Below are 26,058 nucleotides of genomic sequence, written 5' to 3' on the forward strand. Positions count from 1 at the left end.
CCAGACAGAGAACAAAATGAACAGAGGTTCTGCTCCCTGAGGTGCCCAGAGCTGGTGCCCTGGCTTTGAAAGGGTAGACTTTCGTGGTGTCTGTTTCCTAGATGCCATTGCAAACAGAGCTCATGCAGAGAAATGCTGTGCCAAGCCCATATTTTAATATTGGAGAATTTACTTCATATGAGCTTCAGCAGTAGTTTGCACACCAGGCTGGCTGCCTAAGACCCTCTTGGGGTGGGGCTTATAAACAACTGTATTCACTCAGATATTTATTATATCCCTAACATGTACTAGTACTAACCTGAACTCTAGACACAGGGATACAGCAATTAACTAAACCTAGTTCAGACTCACATGGAATTTACACTTGAATGTGGGGATATAAGTGATAAATACATAAATATATCCCGTGTCATATGGTCACAAGTGCTATGAGGAAACACAAAGCAGGATAAAGCGGGGCTGCTTCGATCTGTGGCTCCAGCATCTCCTACAGTTCAGCACCTACACCTGCAAACGGGCGGCAACGAAAAGAGGACATGGAGGGGGTACGCCCACTTTTAAAAAGCCTTGATCTGGAAGTTTTACGTGTCATTTCCTTTTGTATTTTATTGGAGTGATCTAGCCACATGGCCACAACTAGTTGCAGGGGAGAAACTTAGAAATTTAAGCTTTATCTGAACAGTGGACTCTCAACCACCCCTGCTTTCAATAGAAGGGGACAGTTATTTGGTGGATTTCTAGTTGCCTTTACCATAGTCCGTGGTCATCTTTTCGTCACTATTGTCCTATTGTCATGAATACACAGTTTCATGTCTAAATTAGAGATTAATATAAGGACCCAGACCCTATATGTTTTTTAGTCATATTGCCAGCTTAATAGTTTAGTCTTCAGTTGTGCCTAATGGGTGATTCAAACTATCCAAGGGATTTCTAAATTCAATTAGCATATTTTTATGTTTAGAAGTTTTATTTTTTTTTTCAAATCAGTTTGGTCACTTAAAAACTCTGGTTCTAATGCCATAATTTCAATCCCCTCCTTTCTTTCTTTACACACATTAGGTATCCTAATGTAATCCTCACCATGTGATTATTTCAGTGGTTGTGGTGTCTGTGGTCTTCATCCCATTTGTTTCCTAGGCTGACTCTCATTCAAGATGGCTTATTTCCCTCGTGCATGTCTGTGTGTAAACTTACTGAACTCGGATCTTTATTCTTTGAGGCCTGAATTCAGGACATTTCTCCCCAGAGGACCTGGGCTTGCTATTTCCAGGCACCCGGCAGCACTAACAATCCCGACCTGTGCTACCATACATTCTCAGCTTGGATTTCTCTGGCTTTACAGATAGGCTGGATTCCAGCCCCAAACTTACGACAAGGTAACTTGTGGTTATGAATTTTTAAGCAAGATGTCAAACGTACCTCTTAAGAAAATAAGACTTAAGAGAACAAGCAAGTTTTCTTATCTGCCTATGTGGAACACCTTTTTTTTTTTTTGTCTAGTCAGCTCTTCTACTGTGAATGTCATCTTTTGGGGATCCTGGCTTGATACAAAGGTCTGATTCGATTTCTTTCCATTTCGTGCAGGCTCTAGACTTTATTTTCACGTGAACTATTTAACTGAAACTCGGCTGGAGGCGGTGGCTCGCGCCTGTAGTCCCAGCACTCTGGAAGGCCGAGGTGGGCGGATTACGAGGTCAGGAGATGGAGAGCATCCTGGCTAACACGGTGAAACTCCATCTCTATTAAAAATAAAAAAAATTAGCCCGGCGTGGTGCCGGGCGCCTGTAGTCCCAGCTACTCGGGAGGCTGAGGCAGGAATGCGTGAACCGGGGGCGGGGGGGGGGGGGGGGCGGAGCTTGCAGTGAGCGAGATCGCACCATTGTGCTCCAGCCTGAGCGACAGAGAGAGACTCGTCTCAAAAAAAAAAACAAAAAACAAAAACAAAAACAAACCCCAAAAACTGAACTCTAAGCCACCACTGTGGGGAAGTACCCCAGGCAGCCACTGGTTTACTTCACTTCATGGGCTTTCTGCTTATAATTTGGTTCTGAGAATGTTTTTATTTTCTTACCTCCTCATGTGGTACAGAGAAAGATTTTTAAAACGTTTTCTCTCTCATTTTAGGAGTATGGTCAAGATAGCTGGAAATTATTTGCAGATATTAGGGGGATACTCGAATATAATGAGCCAATGAAATTATGACTAAGTTAAAATCCTAAATGTTTTGCCTATCTTTCCCCCAAGGCTCCTATGGAACCTAAAATGTAAAAAAAAAATCTTGTGGAACTGCAAAATGTTTCCATCTTGAACTTGTAGTTTAAATTTTTCAGTTAATTCTTTTGATTTTCTCAGGTGAACAATTATATCACAACCTAATTCTCATACTTTACTTTCCTCCTTTATTGTACATTTGTAAATTTATATCTTTCTCCTTTTAATTTATCTTGCAGAACAATGAAAGCAAGTGTTTAAAAAGGATATGATTTCCTTTTCTGTCTTTGTTTCTTTCTGTCTTTAATATAAATATATCTAGCGTTTCCTCATTAAGCAAGGTCCTATAGTTGAAATCATATTTTATCATCTTTAGGAAGCATGTATGTGTTTTTATCAAGAGTTTTTTTGGAATATCAAGAATGGAATTTAAATTTTTTAAAAGTCTTTCAGCATCTGTGGAATCAATTATGTGATTTTTCTTTTTGATCTATTTAATATGGTGAATTATATTAATACATTTTCTAATATAAGTGATCTTTTCTTAAACTCCACATGTTCATTGTGTATTTGTGTTTTTTTAATGGACTGGTGAATTTTGTTTGCAGCGATATTAATTCTTTTGATATATTAAGCAAGATGCTATAGTTGTGATCATTTCATTGTGATTAGGAATTCCCTGGGTAACCACTGAGAACTCTCCACTCTGGCTGGTCAGAGCTATTGTCTTTTTACCATGTGTGAGCTCTGGGGAATTCTAAGTTTACAACTCCCTGGTTCTTTTTTACTTTGTCTTGTGATGTTTCACTCTTTGTATGCATAATCCAGCACTCATCAGACTCAAGTAGACCTATATGCAAATCTCTAGGTCTTCTCATCTTCTTACCTCCCTCCTATTCAGATCCTGGCTCACAGCTTCCAACTGTCTCAGTCCCCCAAACTCTCATTTCCATCTCTTCATTTTCATGAGGCTCCCAGGCTCTGCATGACTCCTCCAACCTGGGTACCCATAATCCAGATATCGACTGCAAGCAAAATGCTGCGGTCAGTATGGGGCCTGGTTGTCTGTTTCTGTTCTTTCATGGATCACTGTCCCGTGTTGTTCGTTGTCCAATGTCTGAACAGTTGTTACATACGTTTTGTTCAGTTTTCCAACGAAAAAGCTCAAATCTAGTCCTTGTTACTCTCCCATAATTGGAAGCAGAAGGTTTTCACTTTGGCTTTTTAACTATAGTTCCTTTTATTTATTTTTATATTGATTGCTCTAAGGATTACATATGCATCATTAACTTATAGTCTTCTTAGACTTTATACTGAATTACTTCAGGAAAATTACAGAAAACTTGTAATAATATAGTTGTGATTTTTTCTCATCCTTTTGGCTGTTTTTTTCATATATATTGTGTCTTCTTACATTTTTGGGAGATATAATTCACATACCATATATATGATTCACCCCTTTAAAGTATATAATTCAGTAGTTTTTATTATATTCACAAAGTTGCAAAACCAGAGCATTTAATCCAGAACATTTTTCTCACTCCTAAAAGAAAGGCAATACTCATTAGTACTCACTCTGTATTCCTCTCTACTCCCAGCCCCTAGAAACCACTCATCTATTTTCTGTCTCTGTGGATTTGCTGAACATTTCATACAAATGGAATCACATGATTTTGATATAAATTTTAAACCTAACAACACTGTGTTACAATGTTTGCCTTAGAGGGTCAAATGTCTTAAATTAAGAGAAGAAAAAACATGTAGTTTGTTTTAGTGTTGCATCTCACAGGTACACTTACTCATGCCATGAAATAGACCACACTTATGCAAGTGTACAGCGATGTTCTGTGTTCCCATCTAACACAGCTTGTGTAGATTTACAGGCAGACTGATGTTTCATCTGAGTAAAACTGGTTAGTAATGACCATGAGCAGGTGCAGGACTCAAAGCTTTCTAAGCTTTACTTCTTTTATCAGCACTTCTGATTTTATAAGCAATAATGCTTATCAACCCCATTCCTACCCAAATCTCCTGGCATGCTTGGGTATAGGAGGGCTTCATGGGGATCCATATATTTTTAATAGTGCTTTGGAACATCCAGGAACAGCCAGGCTGTTGTTCTGCACTGAGATCAGCACAACATTGGCTGAGCCCCACAGCCAATGACTATAGTTTTTTTTTTTTTTTTTTTTTTTTTTGAGGACGCGGAGTCTCGTCTCTGTCGCCCACGGCTGGAGTGCAGGGCTGGATCTCAGACTCGACTGCAAGCTCCGGCCTCCCGGGTTCACGCCATTCTCGCGGGATGCCTCAGCCTCACCGAGTAGCTGGGGACTACAGCGCCGGCCACCTCGCCCCGCAATTTTTGTATTTTGGTTCAGTGGAGACGGGCGGTTTCCATCATGTTTAGGCGAGGATGGGTCTCGGATCCGTACCTCGGTTGATGCCGCCGGTCTCGGCCGCTCCCAAAGTGCTGGGATTACAGGGCTTGGGAGCCACCGCCCCGGCCGACTATAGTTTTATATTCATCCACAGGCTACCATTTTTGGTGCTCTTTATTCCTTCCAGTAGATCTGAGTTACCATATGATGTCATTTCTTTTTATTCTGAAGAGCTTCCTTTATAGCATTTCTTGCAGTTTTCCCTTCCATTGTGACAAACAGGGCCCTGGGGATCTTCTGTGATGTAACATATTCGTTACTTGATAAGTTGAATTTTTCAAGGAATTTGTTCATTTTATCAAAGTTATTTAATTTATTGGCATAAAGTCGTTCATATTGCTCCTATATGATACTTTTGATGCCATGGTTTCTGTAGTGACATCCCCTTTGAATACTGATATTGGCAATTTGCCTTTTCTCTATTTTTCTCTTGAGGTTTGCTAGGGGTTTATGAATTCTGCTGCAAGGAGTCGATTTTTGATCTTATTAATTTTCTGTATCATCTTTTTTATTTCATTGATTTCTGTGGTATCTTTATTATGTTCACCTTTCTGCTTATTTTAGGTTTAATTTGCTTATCTTTTTCTAGCTTCTCTTGGTGTTTAGTTATTTCATTAACTTTAAACCTTTCTTCTGCTCTCATATAAACAGTTAAGGTTATTACTTTTCCTTTATTATAACTTTAGTTACAGCCCATAAATTTTTATATGTTATACTTTTATATACTTAATTCTGTTCAAAATATTTTTTAATTTTCCTGGTAATTTTTTCTTTGATCTGTGAGTTATTTATAAATGTATTGTTTAAGTTTGAAGTATTCAGGGCTTTTCTAGCTATTAGTGACAATCTTTTCATTCTGGCTTCCCCAGCTCTGAACCTATAACATGTGATCTTTTCAGGGCCCTGGGTAATCTTGTCTTGCAGTTCAACTATGGTAGCCTGACTTCTAAGGTGGCTCTCAATGGTCCTTCTACCTCCTGATCTATATGCCCTTACAGAAAGAATCCTTTCCCTTTGAGTATGGGCTGGACCTAATGACTTGTTTCTAATCAATAGAATACAACAAAGGTAATAGCATGTTGCTTCTGTAATTAGGTTATGACATATCATCACTTCTGTTTTGCTAGCAGACTTGTTGGCTTTGATGAGCAAGCTACCATGTTGGAGAGGCCTATGTGGCAAGGAACTGAGGGTAGCCTCAAGCCAACAGCCAACAAAGAACAAGCCCTTAGTCCAACAGCCCTCAAGGAACTGAATCATTCCAGCAATAGGAAAGTGAATTTGGAAAAGAATCCTCCCCAGTTGAGCTCTCAGGTGAGACCCTAGCCCTGGCAGATTGCAACCTTGTGGAAATCCTTGAAGAAGAGGACTCAGGTAAGCCTGAGCCACAAAAGCCAGGAGATAATAAATAAGTGTTATTTTAAGCTGCTACATTTTGGTTAATTTGTTGAGCAGCACTAGATAACTAAGGAGATGCAGTTAATCCTATGCATACTTCTGGGGCCCTTCCCGTGTGCAGTTCCCTCTTCCTAGGTATCCTGCCCTGGAAATCTTAATAGCTTTAGTAGCCCAGAGCTCTGATCTCCATGCATGTCTGGTTATTTTAAGGGCAAAGGTTGAGTTACAAACATCTTAATATCCTGTACAGAACCTAAGTTAATACTAAGTAAATTTCTAGTGAGTGTTCCTTTAGTGTTTGTTGACTGACATATTTTCCAACTTGAACTGTCCCAATGCAGCCTTGATCAGGGACACATCTTAAAGGGAGAATGTGAAAACCTTTGCAGGCCTCCCTAAGTTGGAGCCCCAGGGCTTCACGAACATTCCCTCCACCATCTCACATGTGACAAGTCACTCCTTCTCTTTCTAGACCTGAGTGGAATGGTGTCTTGCAGGATGTGGAATCTGGCTTTTCCAGTGGCCACCAGGTGGCTGGATGACATGGCCTGGCAATGTAGGGGAGTTAGCTGCCTATGGAGTAAACCTTAACCAATAGGAAATGGGAGCCATGCAGAAACTGGGCAGATAGATTCTATTTCCTTTCTCCCTTCTATAGATTTCTCTGAGGTACAGTTCCTCTTTGAAGCCCTGTCAGAAAAGTCCCATAGCTCTAGGAAATGAACCTGCTCAATGATCTGCTACATCTCTTTGTGACTCATTGTAAAGGAATAGCCTGCACAGTAATCCAGCCTTTGCTTTACATCTTTCTTTGTCTCACTCCCACTTTTCTTCACCTTCCCTTCCTCCTAGGCCTGCACCTCTCAAAGAAAGCATCTGTACCTTAACCCTTGCCTCAGGCTCATCTTTCCAGAGGACCTAGGCTTAGAGAGATGGCACTCATAGTTTATCTTTACTTTCCATGTTTGTCTCAATAAACAATTTCTGCAGAGTATACTTTAGCAGAATAAATAGAACTATGACTCACCTTTGATAATTCACATAGTCAGTGTCACATATTATCATGTGTCATATTCTGCCACATTTTGGATGTCTTCTCAAAGACATCTAAGTTTCTTAAACTCTATGCTAATGACAATGGATGTTAAAACTGACTGATTTAGGAAAGAGTCAATTTGAAGGAAACAATTGAACACGTAGTTTGCAGGTGGCTCCTAGATTTCATAATGACTGGATAGAGGGAGTTAAAATACTTTTAAAAGTGGGCAATTTTCCAACTTTCCATGTGAAATTCAATTATGAATTTTACTTTTGCTTTTGCCTGCATCCCATGTCACCATCCTGCCAGGCTTCTTGCAATTTCTGCCATTGCTCTTCAGGCCCATGAAAATATAAGATTTATTGAAAGGGCAACTCACAAAGAAAGGCAGAGATCAGTGTTAGTTGGTTTAACTCCCTCTCTAACCAGTTCTGATTTTCAGAAGCATATTGAGTAGAAGCAAAAACTCAGGAATGTAGGGTTTTTTTCTTTTCCTTAAATACATGGGAGCACACAAATAAAATAACTGCATGTACATGCCTGATCCTTTCTTATCACTATACTGCATGCAGTCAGATGAAAGCATTCCTCCCTAAGCCTCTATCTTCATGTAAATTAGGTGCAATTTATTTTCCCTTTAGCCTCAAAGCTTGGTAAGTATAGTCAGACCAAAAAGGCCATTAATAAAAACAGATCCTAAACATTAAGAGAAAGTGAGTTACTTCTAATGCTTTTCATTATTTTGGAGTAGCAAATTACAGGTTCTTTCATTAGCATACTCAGAGTTTGAGAGAGACTGTCTGGGAGGGTAGCAGTAACATGGTCTCTTCTCCACTCTGATTTCCTTGCATTTACTGTGTCTCCATCATGGTTTAATGGAGCTCATCAAGTCTGGAGGGTTGGCAATCATGTGATTCTATGGTGGTTGTTAAAATTGCTGTGATCCTCATATGCATGAGACATGGGACATCAAATAGAGGCCTCTAATTTAGCTTGTAAGATAGGGCTGAGGAAAATTAAAGGAGCATCTTTCCAGAGTTGACACCATTGAGCTAATTCTTGAAAGCTAAATGGGAGCTGGACATGTGAATACATGAGATGAGGGAGTCCTAGAAATTAAAAAAGATATTTTAAAAAGATTTTGCCTTTAGTGAGTAGACCATGGTGTATAATCATTCTTTGGATATTGAGCTTTTATTTTGACTCAGAGGCATTTTCCTTGAATGATAATGGGATGTACACATAGCAGGAATAAAATATGGAAGACAATCTGTACTACCCAGGGCTAAATAAATATATAAACAAGTAAAATAAGCTTTTCTTATATTATTATCTTCTAAATAATTTCCTACTCAACTAGCCTCATCTCAACCTAAAAACATGTTCAAGTCATCTCTGTCCAGAGAGAGAAACCCTTATCTATAGGTAGGGCTCTTTCAGGTCAAAGTTGAAGCTGAGACAGAAAACCTGACTCTAACTACTTGACTAAAAAGATAACTTATGAATATTGTTGAAGGTGTAGGGTTAGTCTAGCTCCAAGGAAAACTGGATACAGTGGCTTGGATAATGTCCCTAGAACCTGGTTTCTCTCCATCTCATAGTTCTAACTTCTGCTGTGTTGGTTTCATTCTTTGTTAGGCTTTCTTCTTATAGGGCAAGACAACCACAGAACTCAGAACTGATTTTCAGTTCAAATGTTCCTTCTTGCAAAAAAAGAGTACCTGCTTTCCTAATAGTTCAAATGAAAATTCTAGAATTGAATCTAGATGTCTTAGATCTCAAAGAACTTGGGTCATTTCCCCATCCATGCCAATTCTTGGGTTATTTGCCAAAAAACGAGCGCAAGGTAAATGCTGGTGATACCCAACATGTCCACTTTTGGGTCATATGAAGTGCATGGGATGAAAATAGAGAAGATGCAGCATCCCCATAGCAATTCTTTTAGAACTGTTATCAGAAGCAGGGAGGTAGGTGCTGAGCGGCCAAAACAATCTATGTTGTCTGCCATATTGCCTATGTTGCTTTCTCATCATGCTAGTGCCCTGTTTATCTTACTCGTTGTATGACTTAGCAGGTTTTTTAATGTTTCTGTGCCTCAGTTTCTCCATCTATGAAATGGAGACAATAGTACTTTACAGGGTTGCTGTGGGGATACAATAAAGTAATGTACATGGAGAACCAATTGTGTCCCAGACTGTTCTCCTTGATGCCTCCTTTTCCCTCCATCCACCATTTAGTCTCAAAGCTTCTATCTCTTGAATTCACTTTCTTATTTCTATTCCCACTGCCACTGCTGTATTTTCATTCTGTGCCATCTTTTCCATAGCTATTTTATTATGTCTTTTGGCCCCAAGTTACTCTACTTGCTGATCTTTTCTCCATTTTAAGAACCTAGTTTCAGGAACCCAGTTCCATTCAATTGATTGATATCATTGCTTCTCCATTTTAAGATCCTAGTTTGAAGAACAAAGTTCCAAGGATTAAAAAGAGAAATCCTTGTTACCTGAAGTGTTTCAGTTAGATTTAAGTTAATCAGACTCTTAAAACTCGGGATTGCATTGAATCTGGGAGGATTTAACACATTTATAGTGTAAAGTCTCCTTATATAGAAAAATAGTTATCTTTCACTAGGTCACTATTAGTTTATGATCTAATTAAAAAAGTAAGAGTAATAATCATGTAACTGATGATTCAAGCTCGTTTTTCCATTCAATAAATATTGAGCATTCACTATATCTAAAGCTTAGTGCAAGATAGGAAGCAGTTACATTAGATAATGTGAGAGACTGGCTATGAGAATTACAGGCAGTCAGAGGGAGCGAGCTGAATTGGCAGTTGGGCATTGAAAGATGAGAGATCTGGTTAGGTGGAGGGACAACAGGAGGGGATGAGTGAAGGTTAGGGTAAGGAAGCTGGGCTACCAGGAGTGTTTGGGGAGACCCATGTGATGGGAAGAAATGCCAGGCCTTGAAGGCAGATTTCATTTCCTAGAAAAGAGTCATATTTTGAAGGCTCTTGCTAATTAGATACTGGAAATCTGTTTATATATTTAGTTTGTTTTTTTCAAAGATGATTTATTAGTAAACTTTTTAACAGCTTTGAGACATAATTGACATATAATAAACTGCATCTATTCAAAGTGTGCAGTTTGAGAAGTTTTGACATATTTATATACCTGTGAAACTATTGTGTCAAAATAATGAACCACCATCTTCCAAAATTTTCTTGTGCCTTTTTGTCATTCCTCCTTCCTGCTCCTCCTATCCATCTCTGGGCAAGCACTGATATGTTTTCTGCCATTATAGGTTGTTTGTATTTTCCAGTATTTTATGTAGATAAGCTCTTTTTTTAGATGTTATGCCTTCTTTCACTCAGCATAATGATTTTGAGATTCATCTATGTTGCATGTATCCGTAGTTTGTTTTTATTCCTTACTTATACTTTATCATACTTTATTCACTCACCTGTTTATGGCCACTTGGTTCGTTCTGAGTTTTTGGATATTACAAATAAAACTGCTATGAACATTCACATATAAGTCCTTCTGTAGACACGTGTTTTTATTTTTCTTGGGTAAATATTTTGGAGTGGAAAGTCTGGGACATATAATTGGGATATTTTGAACATTTTAAGAAACTGTCAAAAAGCAGTTGTATCATTTTATATTCCTGCCAGCAATGAATGAGAGTTCAGTTGATCTACATCTTCACATTTAATATGTTCAGTTTTATTAATTTACAACATTTTAGTGAGTTTGTAGTCCTATCTCATGGTATATAATTTTGATTTACATTTCTGTAATAACTAATATTAAGTATCTTATGATATATGTATTTACCATATATGTATCCTTTTGGTGAAATGCCAGTCCAACTCCTTTGTCCGTACACTTTTTATTATTTTATTTTATTTTTTATAATATGTTTGCAGCCCAGCCTGGGAAGCTGCAGAGCATAAGTGTTCCAGGAAGAGCTATCTATATTTTAAATTGAAGTTTCTTTTATTGAAGTATAATGGTTCTTTTATGTTCTGTCTAGAACTCTTTGTTGGATATTTGAAAACAGTTCCAGCATAATGTATCTTTTTCCATCCTTAAAAAAAAATACTCCCATTTTTAGAATGGTTTTAGATTTATAGAAAAAATGAGAAGATAGTACAGATAGTTCCCATAGGTCCCTCACCCAGTTTCCCCTACATTAATATCTTACATTACTATGGTACATTTGTTACAATTAATGAGCCAGTGTTGACCATTTTTACTAATATCTATAATTTATTCAGATAACCTTAGTTTTTACCTAATGTCCTTTTTTTGGTTCCAGGATCTCATCTAGGATACCCTGTTACATGTAGTTGTCACATCGCCATAGGTTCCTCTGAACTCTGACAGTTTCTCAGACTTCCCTGGTTTTGACAGCGTTGGCAGCTTTGAGGCATATGGTCAGGTATTTGGCAGAACGTCCCTTGTTATGGGTTGAATTGTGTCTCCCCAAAATTCATACATGGAAGTTTTAACCCTTATACCTCAGAATGTGACTATATTTGGCAATACGGATAAAAAGATACTTAAGGTTAAATGAGGTCATTAGGGTGATTCCTGTTCCAGTATGACTGGTATCCTTATAAAAAGAGATCGGGACACATACACAGAGGGAAAACTATGTGGACATACAAAGAGAAGATGACTATAAGCTCAAAGGAGAGGTCTCAGAAGTCAACCCTGCCAGTATCTTGATCTGAGTCTTGGTTCTGTTGCTTGCTTTAACTGGGTTTATTCTTGCATTTTCACATGGCTTGCACTTTTTTGTTGTTGTTGTTGTTGAAAGCCATACATGATGTATTGAATGATGAGATCCTGGGCAAATAACTTTTAATATGAGGTTTTATGTTAATGTTCACTGAATCTGTAACTGCCAGAGACTTCAATTTCTTCTAGTGTTCTTGTTTTTGTCTCTCCTGTTGTCTTTGGAATTTTCTAAGAACTCCTTAAATAGAGCCCTCACCTTGCAGCTCTTTCAACTCTAGTCCACTCTTATTCTACTAGAACTCTGCTGATAAAGTGACAAGGTATGGAAATAAGAAGCATTCTATAATCTTATAATAAGTCTCAGTTTTTTGTGAGGCTGTGTCCCTGGGCTGTGGCCTCAAAAGTGTTTCTTTGCTTTTCCCACTCCCCTGCAGGGAGGAAAGGCTAAGGGGGGTGTTGTTTAGCAATTTTTTTCCCCCGATCAGATAAGGCTCTGGTAGTTTTCATCCCTCAGTTTATGTCTCCAGCAACTTCTGCTTTGGGTCAGCTGATCTGGGCTGTGATTGTCTATATTTGCCTCTATCAATTTTGGGGTGATGGTTTGCCCTGCAACCTCAGTTCTTTGATGGGTCAAAAAAAAAGTCATTGATTTTCAGTTTGTTCTACTTTTTTCTTGTAAAGACAGGAGTGATAACTTCTAGTTTCTTTATGTGTCACAGCTAAAACTGCTCCATTCTTTTAACATATCCACATCACTATATTAAAATGAGTTTCTTGTAAAGAACATCTACTTGGATCTTATTTTTTATACAATCTGATAATCTCTGTTTTTTAATTAGTGTGTTAAACGATTTGCATTTTGTAATTAATGATATGGCTGAGTTCTACCATTTTGTTGTTTGTTTTCTTTTTCTCCTTCCCTCTTTCTTGTCTTCTTTTGGAGTTTTGAAAATTTTAGTATTCCATTTAAGTTTATCTGTTGGCTTTTGACTAAATCTCTGTGTATCATTTAAATAAAACTGGTTGTTCTAAGAATTACAATATACATTTTAACCTTTCGTGGTATAATAAGAATTAACATTTTTTCACTTCCGGTAAAATATAGAGACTTTTGAACCTTATAGCTTCCTTTATTCTTCACCACTTATGTTATAACTTTCACGTGTATTAACCTATATACATTGAAAACCCTACCAGACAATGTTACAGTTTCTACTTTTGACAGTCATGCATATTTTAAAAAATCTGACAAGGGGAAAATTATCTATTATACATTTTTATCATAAACATAACCTGATTTAAATCACACAACCTGAAATACATTGTTTCCTTTCTTTCTCTTTCCCCTTTCTACTTTCGAAGATTTGTGGAAACACTGAGCTCAACCTGTCATTACTCAGATCTTTAATATTTTTGTTTCCTATTTTATGCAACATCCAAGCTAAATAGCCTCTTTCTTATGACACTACTGATGGGAATGTAAATTGGTGCAGTCTCTTTTGAGGACAATTTAATTCTGCTTGTTCTATTTGTAAAATGCATAGTCCTTTTGATCCAACAATTCTAATTCTATGAATTTATCGCACAGTTATGCTATGGTCTGAATGTTTGTGTCTCCTCAAAATTCATGTGGTAAAATCTGAATCCCTGAAGTGATGGTAGTGGCAGGTGGGGCCTTTGGGAGGTGATTATGTCATGAGAATGGAGCCCTCATGAATGGAATTAATGTCCTTATGGAAAGAACTCATAAGAGAACTCTTGCCGCACCATGTGAAGACACAACAAGAAAGTGTCATCTATAAGCCAGGAAATGGGCCCTCACTAGACACTGAATTTGATGGCAATTTTATCCTAGACTTCTCAATCTCCAGATCTGTAAGAAATAAATTTCTGTTGTTTATAAGCTACTCAGTCTATGGTATTTTGTTATAGTAGCCCACAAGGACTAAGAGAAAGTATTGTCATATGTGCCCAAGATGTATGTACAAAAATATTCATTATAATATTGCTTATAATAGTAGAGGGCTGGAAACTCATTTGAATATCCATCAATCAGGAACTGGTTAAATAAATCATATTATAGCCATACAGTGAAAGACTCTGCAGCCATAAAAAATAAAGAGAACCATGTGCACACATATGGAACCATCTCCAGACATATTGTTAAGCATAAGAAAGTAAGGGCTACAGAATGTTGTGTATAGTATTCTCTCATACATATGCTAATAGATGCATAGAATCCTCATGAAACATTTTATAAGAAATGTGTTACTGCATCTGAAAAGGAAGGGATTAGGAAATTGGGAGCATTAGTGGCATGAAGTATAAGGAAGACTTACTTTTTAACATATTCCCTTTTGTATTGTCTAATTTTTTTAAACCATATGCAAGTATTTTTTCAGTTCGAAATAATAAACAAGACTCTCACTTCTGGCCATAGTCAAGTAACAGAGATTAAATTTACCCTCTTGCCCCAATCATCTAAAAAACAAGCACAAGTATATGAAAATGACAGTTATCACACATAGAACAGAAAGCACAGGAGAGTGATCTCCCAGACAAGGTAAACAAACAAAAAGAACCTATGATCTACCCCAGCTTACTGCCTGGAGAGTCTCCAGACCAAAGCTGAAGAAGGAGGAACCCAAGTGGAGCTCAAAGGTCTCTCTGACTTGAAGAGACAGAGCTGAGAATTTGGGAGAAGGGGATAAAACACGATTAGAATTTTTAAGACAGTATACCTGAGGGAAGAGAGCTTCCCAAAAGGAGAGCTCAAGAGATTCCCGGAGTCCTGGAGACTTCAGCTAAGTATTGCTTACAGCATGAATGTGAAGAAAATGAGGCGGGAGAAAGAACTGTCAGAAGAAAAACAAGTGGAACAATTCCTAGAGTTCACACAGAGATGAAAATAATTCATGTTGTCCCAAGCCAGGGTGGAAAAACCTTGCAATACACAGGACTTTGGGCAGAGTAGTTAAAAGTGTTAGCCTTGGTAGTAGAGAAAAAATTAGGCCCAGAATAAATACTTCTCTTGTCCTGCCAAATAGCTTAAGAAGATCAAACTGTTACCAAGTTACTTAAAACTCTAGACTATTTAAAGGAATTTAAAGATACCTACAACCCACAATAGTAAAATTCACAATGTCTGGCATCCAATAAAAATTTTCAGGCATATGCAAAGAAGAAGGAAAACATAATTTATAATGAAGATAAAAATTAATCTATACAAACAGACCTAGAAATGATGAAGATAATATAGAATTAGTAGACAAGGATATTGAGGTAATCATTATAAATATCTTCCAGTATGTTCAAGAATATAGAAGAAAAATATTCACATCAAGGAGAGACATAGAAAATATATGAAGACTCAAAGTGAAATTTTAGAGTTGAGAGATACATTGGGCAGGATTAAAACAGATTAGACACTGTAGAAGAAAAGATTACTGAACCTGAAGACATAGCAATAGAAAATATCTAAAGCAAAACACAGAAAAAACACTGACCAAAAAAAAAAAAAAAAAAAAAAAAAAAAAAAAAGAGCACCAGGGAACTGGGGGACAACTTTAAGTAGCCTAATACATGTGTATTTTGAGTCCTCAAAGTAGGGGTGTGTGTGTGTGGTTAAGTACGATATTGAAAACTAATGACTAAAAGTTTTCAAATTTGATGAAAACTTACAGATTGAAAAAACTAAATAAACTTCAAATACAAGAAACCTGAGGAAAACTATATGATGGCACATATTAAGTTTCTTGAAACTACTGATTAAAAGAAATACCTTAAAATTAGCCAGAAAAAAAAAAGACACATNTTTTAGAGTTGAGAGATACATTGGGCAGGATTAAAACAGATTAGACACTGTAGAAGAAAAGATTACTGAACCTGAAGACATAGCAATAGAAAATATCTAAAGCAAAACACAGAAAAAACACTGACCAAAAAAAAAAAAAAAAAAAAAAAAAAAAAACCCACCAAAAAAAAAAAAAAAAAAAAAAAAAGAAAAGAACAGAGCATCAGTGAACTGTGGGACAACTTTAAGTAGCCTAATACATGTGTATTTTGAGTCCTCAAAGTAGGGGTGTGTGTGTGTGGTTAAGTACGATATTGAAAACTAATGACTAAAAGTTTTCAAATTTGATGAAAACTTACAGATTGAAAAAACTAAATAAACTTCAAATACAAGAAACCTGAGGAAAACTATATGATGGCACATATTAAGTTTCTTGAAACTACTGATTAAAAGAAATACCTTAAAATTAGCCAGAAAAAAAAAAGACACATAACGGATAGAACAGGTATGACAGCAGACTTCCTATTGGAAATAATGCAAACAGAAGACAGTGGATCATCTTTAAAGTACTAAAAGAAAAACTGTCAACAATTTTGACGATAGAATTTTATACATAGCAAAATTAATGTCAAAATGAAGGCAAAATAAAGACTTTTCAGACATATAAACTGTGAAAGAATGTATTAATAGCAAACTTGCTGCAGAAAGTGTTAAAGGAAGTACTTCACGTGAAGGCAAATTATACCAAGTGGAAATCTGGATCTATTTAAAGGACTGAAGAATACCAGAAACAGAAAATATGTGGGTACATATCAAATACATTTTTCTTATTTTTTAAATATCTTAAAATGTAAGAGACCATTTTAAACAAAAATAATGCCATTAGGTTGTGGGGTTTATAACATATGTAGAAGTAAAATGTATAAAGACAGTACAAAGGCTGAGAAGGGGAAATATAACTGTATTGTTATAATGTTATACAATATGTGAAGTGGTATATTACTACTTGAGTGTATATTATTATCAATTGAGGGCATATTATTACTATGATAGAGTCATCACTAAAAAAGACATTCAGTAACAAAATAACTAAAGCCATCACTAAAATAACAAAAGCAATCATATAAAATAAACAAAAGGAGGTGTAGCTAATGAGTCAACAAATAAAATGGAATAATAAAAAATAAAGAGGCAGGAAACAATGAAATAAGAACTGAGGTGACAAATAATAAATAATAAACAAGGAACAAAATGGTAGCTTTAAACTGACACATATCTGTAATCATACTAAAGGGAAATGATCTAAGCATTGATTAAAAGGCAGAGATTGTCAGACAGGATAAAAAGGCAAAACTCAATGGTATCCTGCTTAAAATAAACCAAATCTGAATATAATAATACAAATTTGCTAAAGGTAAAAAGATTAAAAATATATTATGCTACTGCTAATCAAACAAAGCTGGAGTGACTACATTAATATTGGATAAAGTAGATTCAGAGCAAATACTATTACTAGGAGTAATGAGGATCATTTCATCATGACACACTGGTCAATTAGAGAACATAAACATTCTAAATGTCTATGCATATAATAACAGAGCTTCAAAATGCATGAAGCAAAAACATGATAGAACTTTAAGGACAAAGAGACAAGTTCACAGTGACAGTCAGAAATATCAATACCCCTCCCTCAAAACCTTTCTAACTTCCCTTTAAACTTCTTTAACCAATAGGTAATTTATAAATGTGTTGTTTAATTTCTGAATATTGTGGGACTTAAATTCCAAATATTGCCAGGCGTGGTGGCTCACGCCTGTAATCCCAGCACTTTGGGAGGCCAAGGTGGGTGGATCACCCACCTTGGTCAGGAGTTTGAGAGCAGCCTGGCCAACATGGTGAAACCCTGTCTCTACTAAAAAAATACAAAAATTAGCCAGGTGTGGTGGCATGCACCTGTCCCCCCAGCTACTGGGGAGGCTGAGACAGGAGAATCGCTTGAACCCAGGAGGCAGAGGTTGCAGTGAGCTGAGATCATACCACAGCACTCCAGCCTTGGCGACAGAGCAAGACTCCGTTTCAAAAAAAAATCCAAATATTCAGCGATTTTTCTGGATGTTTTCCTGTGATTGACTTCTCGTTTTCTCATTTAATTCTGTTTTACGCTCAGAGAACATATTTTGTATGATTTCAATTTTTTTAAAGTTGCTAAAATTTGTTTTATGGCCAAGAATATGGTCTATCATGGTTAACGTTTCATATGAACGTGAAAAGAACATGTGTTCTGCTGTTGTTGGGAGGAGTGCTCCAACAATGTCAATGAGATCAAGTTAATAGCATTATTTAGGAATTCTATATCCTTGATGCATTTCTTTCTACTTGTTCATTCTATTAATTACTGAAAAAGTAGTGTTGAAGTCTCCATCAGTAGAGTATAGACAGTGAGTTGAAATGGAAAGACAATGGTTCAATAACTTGATAGAGTTCACCTCTTTGGCCACTGAGCATTTATAATCACTTTTCTACACATTTATACTTCCATATAACAATCAAAACTTCTTTATGCTAACACTTAACAAAAGGTAACAAATATTTTGTGTGACCAAAATATTCCTTACCCTCTCCCCAAAATGAAGAAACAAAAGGTTCCAAAAGTCATTAAGTCCATCCCTATGAGACAATCATGATGGATATCTCTAGACTATGTTAATGACCTTTCAAATTCAGTCACAGTGCCACCTGAATATTTTGTTACCTAACAGTGAATCACAATGTTAACCACCACCATCAATTCTTATATTCAATAATAAAGGAATAGAGGAGACTAGAGAGAATTATAAATAAATATACTGGTAGTTATATATACAAATCAAATATAATAGTTTTGTAGCATATGCTAATATACATATTACTATATGAATACATACACACATATATACATATTCATGAACACACTAACTACATAGCACAAGCAAGGAAGGAAATATGAATAGCTGTTAAGAGTCCCTAAGTCTATAAATGGTCACAAGGAGGCTCTTGAACTTTCTTCTACCACTACTCTTTAATGTTTCCTTTGTTTTCATAAGAATTTCAGCTGATCAGAGTTATTTACCTGATGAATTAATTCAAGCCTTCATTATTGAAGAATCTGCATCTTTAGTAGCTCTGCTTAAACATTTTTTTTGTAATTATTATTTTTTTTTAGACAGATTTTTTTAGACTGCTTTGTCGCCCAGGCTGGAGTGCAGTGGTGCAATCTTGGCTCACTGCAACCTCTGCCTCGTGGTTTCAAGTGATTCTCCTGCCTCAGACTCCTGAGTAGCTGGGATTACAGGTGCAGACAACCATGTCTGGCTAATTTTTGTATTTTTAGTAGAGACAGGGTTTCACCATGTTAGCCAGGCTGGTCTTGAACTCCTGACCTCAAGTGATCTGCCCACCTTGGCCTCTCAAAGTGCTGGGATTACAGGTGTGAGTCACTGCATCTGGCATTTTTTTTTTTTTTTTTTTTTTTTTGTAAATTCTTACTAATTTTTATTCTTGGATATGGGAGTATTAAGAAGTACCTTAGATAATGAATCTTCTGGGTGCCAAACATAATCCTTCTCACCACCATTGTGCAGCAGCAACCTCATTTTCCTTTGGTAGTTGGGATAAATCATGCCAGCCAGTCAGAAGAGTAACCCTTTGCCTATTGGATCAGGGGCACAAGGAACCCAGAATGATCAGGCACCCTTTAAACTTCCAATTCAGTGCAGCTTTTGTTGTGTCTTCTTGTGGAAGAATTTATCTTTTAAGAACCAAGACCGGCTGGGCAAAGTGACTCATGCCTGTAATCCCAGCACTTTGGGAGGCTGAGGTGGGCAGATCACCTGAGGTCAGGAGTTCAAGACTAGCCCAGCCAACATGGTGAAACCCTGTCTGTACTGAAAATACAAATAATTAGCTGGGCGTGGTGGCATGTGCCGGTAATCCCAGCTACTTGGGAGGCCGAGGCACGAGAATTGCTTGAATCCAGGAGGTGGAGGTTGCAGTGAGCTGAGATGGTGCCACTGTACTCCAGCGTGGGTGACAGAGAGAGACCCTGTCTCGAACAAACCAAACCAAACCAAACCAAACCAAAACAAAACAAAACAAAAACAAAACAAAACACCAAGACCTCCAAACCCACCAAACTCAAAGTTGCAGGGATGGGTAGAAAAAAAATTATATAATTGGGTTCATAGGTGCAATAGGAGAAGCTACTCCCATTTCCACTTCTTGATTCCTGGACCTAGATATTCTGCTTATATTCCCTTACACTGGTTGTTAACTTAAAGCCTAACTGCATCCTGTCTTAATCCATTCAGAGTGTTGTCTCCCACCTGTTGCTATAATTGAGTTTTCAGCAGGCCATCTAGCCAGCTGCTTGCTTTCTGGGCAATGGTGTGTATGGATCTATGGCATGAGTCCATTGCTGCACTTCTTACTGTTACTAGAACCAGAAACTAAGAACTTCTAACATGAATGGCAGCACCAGCAGTAGAGATTGTGTAGGTTGATGAGATAAGAGAAACTTCATAATTTTTAATCCTGAAGTTTATATCTGTGTCAGACCCTGACTTTTACTTCTACACTTTTCAGTAAGATATGAAAAATATTGACCAAATCCTACTGTAACTAAATTTAAAGTTACTTAGTTCATTAGAGTTTCTTGAATGGGCTCCTAGATGGATGGGATTTATTACCACACGATTTTAATTACCCTGGAATTGTGACAGCAGGGATTCAACCTTTAATGCCATGTAAGGATTAATCAATAGCAAAGTTTCTGAGTCTTTGTGGATCTAAAACTCTTATCAGTAAAGATAATACCAGTAAAGATAAAATAAAACGCCCCTTGATCAAGCCATGACAGACTAAGGTTTCTGTAGAGGTGCCTTTTAAATGGAAATAAAACATGTGGTCTATGAAGAAATTAGTATAGATTTGAATCACAGAATGAGAAAGGAGGTCATGGATTCTCCTTTTACTTTGAAATAAATTACCAGCAAGACTGAAATCTGTGAGGCAGAAGTCAACATAAAGATGTAAGAGCTGATAAGGGTTCTTTCAATTTTAAAATTACCTTTTTAAATGCAGTTCAGAATATTCAGAATGCGGTGGAGAGTAATTGCTCCATTTATTTCTATTTACTATTAAAATTTAGCACCATCCCAGAACCCAGAAGGCAAAGTTGTTTTCTGCCTAGATACCTAAATATATTTTCTCCATTTCCATTTCTTTAAACATGGCCATGATACCGTTTTGTAACATAATTACAAACATACTTTGCAAATACATCTATCTATGGCTCATAGGATTTATAAGAAACAAGAAATAGCCTATGTTTTGAAAGTGTTATCTTCTTAAAGAATAAATCTTTGCTCTGAAAATCTACATATGGATATCCAGTGTGTCTAGATCTCTGGGGAAGGAGGGAAGGTGTTTAAGACTTAGACAAAAAAAAGAAAAGCATATTTTCCCATGAAAGTTGAAAACAAAAACAAAAGAAACATAAGGAAATATTGTCACGTAGAGAAGATAAAGCAAGAAAGATGGGATCCACCTTCCTTGAAAGCACAAACAGAATAGGTAAAAGCAGAGTCGTTCTGGCTAACTGAGGTTGGGAAATTGAGGGTGGGAGTGGGGAAGGCAAGTCCAGATAAACAATCCCTCCTCCAACTCACCCCTAACCAGGCTGTTCCAGAAGAGGACTCTGTGGAGCTCGATTTTGAAATCACTGTCTTAAGGAAAGAAAAATTGGAAGATGTTTCTGTTTTCAAAATTTTAAGTTCTAAATGTATAGCTGAACTGATGGCAGTAGCTACATGTCCAGTCTTTTTTGGAGCAACTGTTGTGCTCTTGTTATCTCTTCCTCTGCTGGTTCCTACTTATTCTTGCATGCCTTTACTCACTTTGTACCTTCTGCTCCCCAAATCCTACCTATCCTTTACGATTCCGCTCAGGCTAGGTGCTGTGGCCCTTGCCTGTAATCTCAGCACTTTGGAAGGCTGAGGCGGGTAAATCACTTGAGGTCAGGAGTTGGAGACCAGCCTGGCCAACAGGGTGAAACCCTGTCTCTACTAAAAACAGAAAAAATTAGCCGGGCGTGGTGGCTGGCACCTGTAATCCCAGCTGCTCAGGAGGCTGAGGCAGGAGAATCGCTTGAACCGAGGAGGTGGAGGTTGCAGTGAGCAGAGATCGTGCCACTGCACTCCAGTCTGGGTTACGGAACAGGACTCCATCTCAAAAAGCAAACAAACAAACAAACAAAAATTCAGCTCAAATCCTATCTCTTCTGTGAAGTCTTTCCTGATCTTTCAAGTTGAATGTAACCTCTCCCTCCTCTGAGGTCCAATCATTTCACTGCATTTGTATTTGTATCAATTAATTAAATATTTATCATTGAATGCACTAGCATGGTGCTAGGAGTTAGGGATATGGTGGTGAATGAGACAGGTATGGTCCCTGGCCTTTAGAGAACTGATTTAGTGGTAGGTAGCAGTGGTAGGGACAGCCAATAAAAAAGTAAGCAAATAAACGACTTAAGTACGGTTTATCATAACTGCCATGCAAGAAAGAAACTGGGTGATGTAATAAAGTATAGCTGGATCTCAGTGTGCACGTGTGTGGGGGTTACATTGGCACGTGGTGTGGAAGTCCTGACTGAGCGGCTGGCATATGAGCTGAGAGATACAGGAAGAAAAAGGAAATGGGAAGGCTGGGGAGAACCACACCCAGAATTATAATATGAAGTCCCAAAGTCTGAGGAACAGAGAACAGAAGGCAAGAAGCAAGTCAAATTGGGATGCCGAGAAGCAGAAAATCTAAAGACAGAGATAGCAGCAGGGACCAAGGAAAACAATCTTGAAACAACTTCCAGATGAGAGCCCGGATGCCCGGGGGGCCTTCTTGGAGGTCCTTCAAAGTTGCACATTCTTCTAGGAGAGGATCCCTGTCTGGGTTCATCTTTGTATTCCCTGCAGAACCTAGCACAGGGTTTAGCACATGGGAGGTACTCAGCAATTATTGGTAAAACAAGAAATAAAGTCCCAACTAATTCCTCCATGAAGATGCCTCTGATCTTCAGCAAATGTTCTTTCTTTCCTCTGAAACTCAGTGAGCCTATCTGCCCTGCCAATGTAACACATTGTGTTTTTATCTACATTGTATTATAGAGCCAGTGTTGGGCATGGAAGCTATATTTTTTCTGATGTTGGACTGGCCTGTCTTTACGTCCTCATGGCCTGCAATCTGAATGGCAGTCTTACTTGTCCTGCTGACTTTGAAAAGCAAATAAATAAGCACCATGCATACAGCCAGTGTTACCAGGTGGTGTCCTGAGAAACCAGCTGTGGGGGCAGTAACGGTGAGGGGATAAATCCTGATTTGTGGCATTTGTCCAATTCTATTGTGTAAATGCTCCCACTGGCTTGCAAAATTCCTGACTACTCAACAATCAGCTCTCAAGACTCCAGCACACTGTATGGCCTCAAGGTTGGTGCCCAGGACCTTCAGCCTGCCTGTCAGAAGGATCTTTGCAGAGAACTGCACTTTGTTCTGCGTGCCACATACAAGAGACCTAGGGAATGTTTTGAAGGCTTGGGAGATGAACTGCAAAGATGATGAAATAATCAGTGGGTTGGTGCCCATGTAAGCAGGGAGAAGAAGCCTCTCTCTTCACTTGCTCTCATGGTCTCTGGCAGCTTTACAGGAAACAGTGAAAATGATCTCCTATAGCCTGGAGCTGGATTCTCCCCTTCGCTCATTCTTGGGGAGTTGTAGGCAAGGCAGCTGCCTGAACATTCAAGGCACTCTCCTCTCTTTAGACTGCCTTGCCTAGAACCAGACCAGCTATGTGTTGGGGGCATCACTGAGTGCAACAAATCTCTACTTACTGTCAAGTCACTATTAGGTTGGTGCATAAGTAATTGTGGTTTTTGCCATTACTTTTAACGGTAAAAACCGCAGTTGCTTTTGCACCAATCTAATACTTAGGCTTTCTCCCACATTCTACAAAAGTTGCAGGAGCGGGTGTGATGAGTGCAGGAGTGATAGCCTGGCTGATAGGAGTTGTCACAGTGTTTAATGAAAGTACTGTCCCTTTCTGATAATGCCTTGTGCTTATAATTCTCTGACATTTTGGGCAATATTCTGCTAGAAAATCAGACCACATATCCTTCTAGTGAATCAAAGATACTCTGAGAAATGCCAAAGGGATGGGGAAATGTGTGAGAGTGAAAGGCTGGTGGTGACTTTCAAAGTAGATAAGGATAAAGTAAGGAGTTCTGGGCCAAATATTCCAAGCTATACATCAGCTTACATTTTTTCTAACTTAACACTCAGGAAGAAGGTTCTGCAATTCAGCCTATCCACTGGAAGGAGAAAGAGTCGGGCCTTTACATGAGTTTCCTATCAGTGCTGTAACAAATTACTGCAAACGTGCTTGCTTCAAACAACATGATGTATTATCTTGCAGTTCTGACAAATCTGAAATGGGTCTAATCAGGCTAAAGTCAAGATATTGGCAGGGCAGTTTTCTTTCCAGAGGCTCTAGGGGAAAACCTGTTTCTTTGTTTTTTCCAACTTCTAGAGGAGACCGTCTCCATTCCTGGACTCTTGGGCCCCTTTCGCCATCTCCAAAGCCAGCGATGTTGCATCTGTCTCTGTTTTCTGTGGTTTGCGTCTTCCTCTGCTGCTTCTGCTCCCTCTTGTACTTCTGAGGACCTTCATGAATGTGTTGGGCCCACCTGGATTACACAGGCTTATGTTCCTACTTAAGGCCAACTGATTAGCAATTTTAACTCCATCTTCAACTCTTAATTTAACTCCTTTAGGGCCTGGGGATAATGATGTGGACATCTCTGAGAGGTTATTATACTAATGACCTCACGCTGGATTCCAACCCAGCATCTACAGAGCTTTATGACCATGGGCAAGTCAAAAACCTTTTAAAAAAGCTTCATTTGATAGTAGGGTAATAGTAATACTTTCCTTGTGGATTTTTGGTGAAGATTAAATGTGCGAATGTGTGCGATGTGCTTGAAGAGTGCCTGGCACACAGCAAGCACTGAGTGTTAGCTATTTTTATTTTAGACTCAAAGAAACTCGCTCATCTGGATCTGGATTAGAGACCCCTCTTGTGAACCCTCGAGACAGCGGCCCTTCTCTGACCATAGCGCACCTCCGAATTATTAGGTCAGTGCAAAAGTAATTGCAGTTTTTGCCATTAAAAGTAATTGCAATTTACTTTTTTTTTTTTTGCACCAATCTAATATAATGTCACCATCTGTTTATGTGTCTCTTTCCTCTATTAAACAGAGTTCCCTGAGGGTAGGAGAATTAGCTTATGGATCTTTGTAACTTCATCATGCTTCATACAGAAGAGGCTTTCCAAGAAATGGCTGAAATATATTACTATTACTAGTAAAAAAAAAACCCTAGTCTTTTCATAAGACAAATAAAAGTTAATGGGTAAAAATGTCTCTGTTGTATAATTTTCTCCCACAACATGTTCTTCAAAATTCTAGGACCTCCTACCATTTGTCTTTTATGGAATACTTTCAAGATTAAACAAAATTATCATCAAATTAATTATTATTATTAAAAGTGTTAATTGGTTGGGCATGGTGGCTCACGCCTGTAATCCCAGCACTTTGGGAGGCAGAGGTGGCGGATCACCCGAGGTCAGGAGTTCGAGATCAGCCTGGCCAACATGGTGAAGCCCGTCTTTACTAAAAATACAAAAATTAGATGGGTGTGGTGGTGCACGCCTGTAATCTCAGCTACCTGGGAGGCTGAGGCAGGAGAATTGCTGGAACCCCAATGATGGAGGCTGCAGTGAGTCGAGATCATGCCACTGCACTCCAGCCTGGGTGACAGAGCGAGACTCTGTCTAAAAAAAAAAAAAAAAAAAANAAAAAAAAAAAAAAAAAAAAAAAGTTAATTGATGAAAAGTGTTTGCTTTAGAAAATTAGTATTCATGAGAAAATTCAGAAGATAACTGATCAGCTGTCACTGCCAACATTACTGGTCTGCCTCTTCACATCCATGCTTTGGAGATGAAGAGTAGTACTGAAGTAGTACTGTGCTACGACAGTGAACAATCGTTTTTAATGAAAACCTCTCTACTCCCTCCACACAGTGAAGTTGTGACTTTGGTGGGGTATGTCAACATATCCTTAGCTAGTAAGCACAAGCTATAATCAGATGAAGAGATATTATTAAATACACATGTAGGAGGAAAGAAACCATAATCTAGTTGTAGGGTGTAGAGATATGATCATCCTTGAATAGAGATCATCCTTGAAAAGAAGAGACATTTAAAATAGTTCCTTTTATAGAGCCTGTAAACTGAAGGGTTCCTTTTATAGAGCCTGTAAACTGAAGGGGAAAGAAGAGATCTAAAGGGAAA

At 38.0% G+C, this 26,058-nt stretch overlaps 1 protein-coding gene and 1 long non-coding RNA gene across 2 annotated transcripts; one reads left to right on the forward strand and one right to left on the reverse strand.

Annotated features, from left to right (window-relative positions):
* Positions 1 to 4,125: 4,125 nt before the first annotated feature.
* On the reverse strand, positions 4,126 to 4,308 carry LOC108520183 (6.8 kDa mitochondrial proteolipid-like). Its single transcript, XM_017859448.1, is given in 1 exon segment — positions 4,126 to 4,308. A coding segment is annotated over 1 exon segment (183 nt).
* A 1,527-nt stretch (positions 4,309 to 5,835) lies between these two features.
* On the forward strand, positions 5,836 to 25,052 carry LOC108520184 (uncharacterized). The gene is made up of 3 exons (XR_001882844.1): positions 5,836 to 5,963; positions 24,741 to 24,842; positions 24,966 to 25,052. It is a non-coding gene; the product is annotated as an uncharacterized LOC108520184 (long non-coding RNA).
* Positions 25,053 to 26,058: the final 1,006 nt, after the last annotated feature.

This window comes from Rhinopithecus bieti, unplaced genomic scaffold, assembly GCF_001698545.2.
Source record: "Rhinopithecus bieti isolate Rb0 unplaced genomic scaffold, ASM169854v2 scaffold_47952, whole genome shotgun sequence".
Classification (NCBI taxonomy): domain Eukaryota; kingdom Metazoa; phylum Chordata; class Mammalia; order Primates; family Cercopithecidae; genus Rhinopithecus; species Rhinopithecus bieti.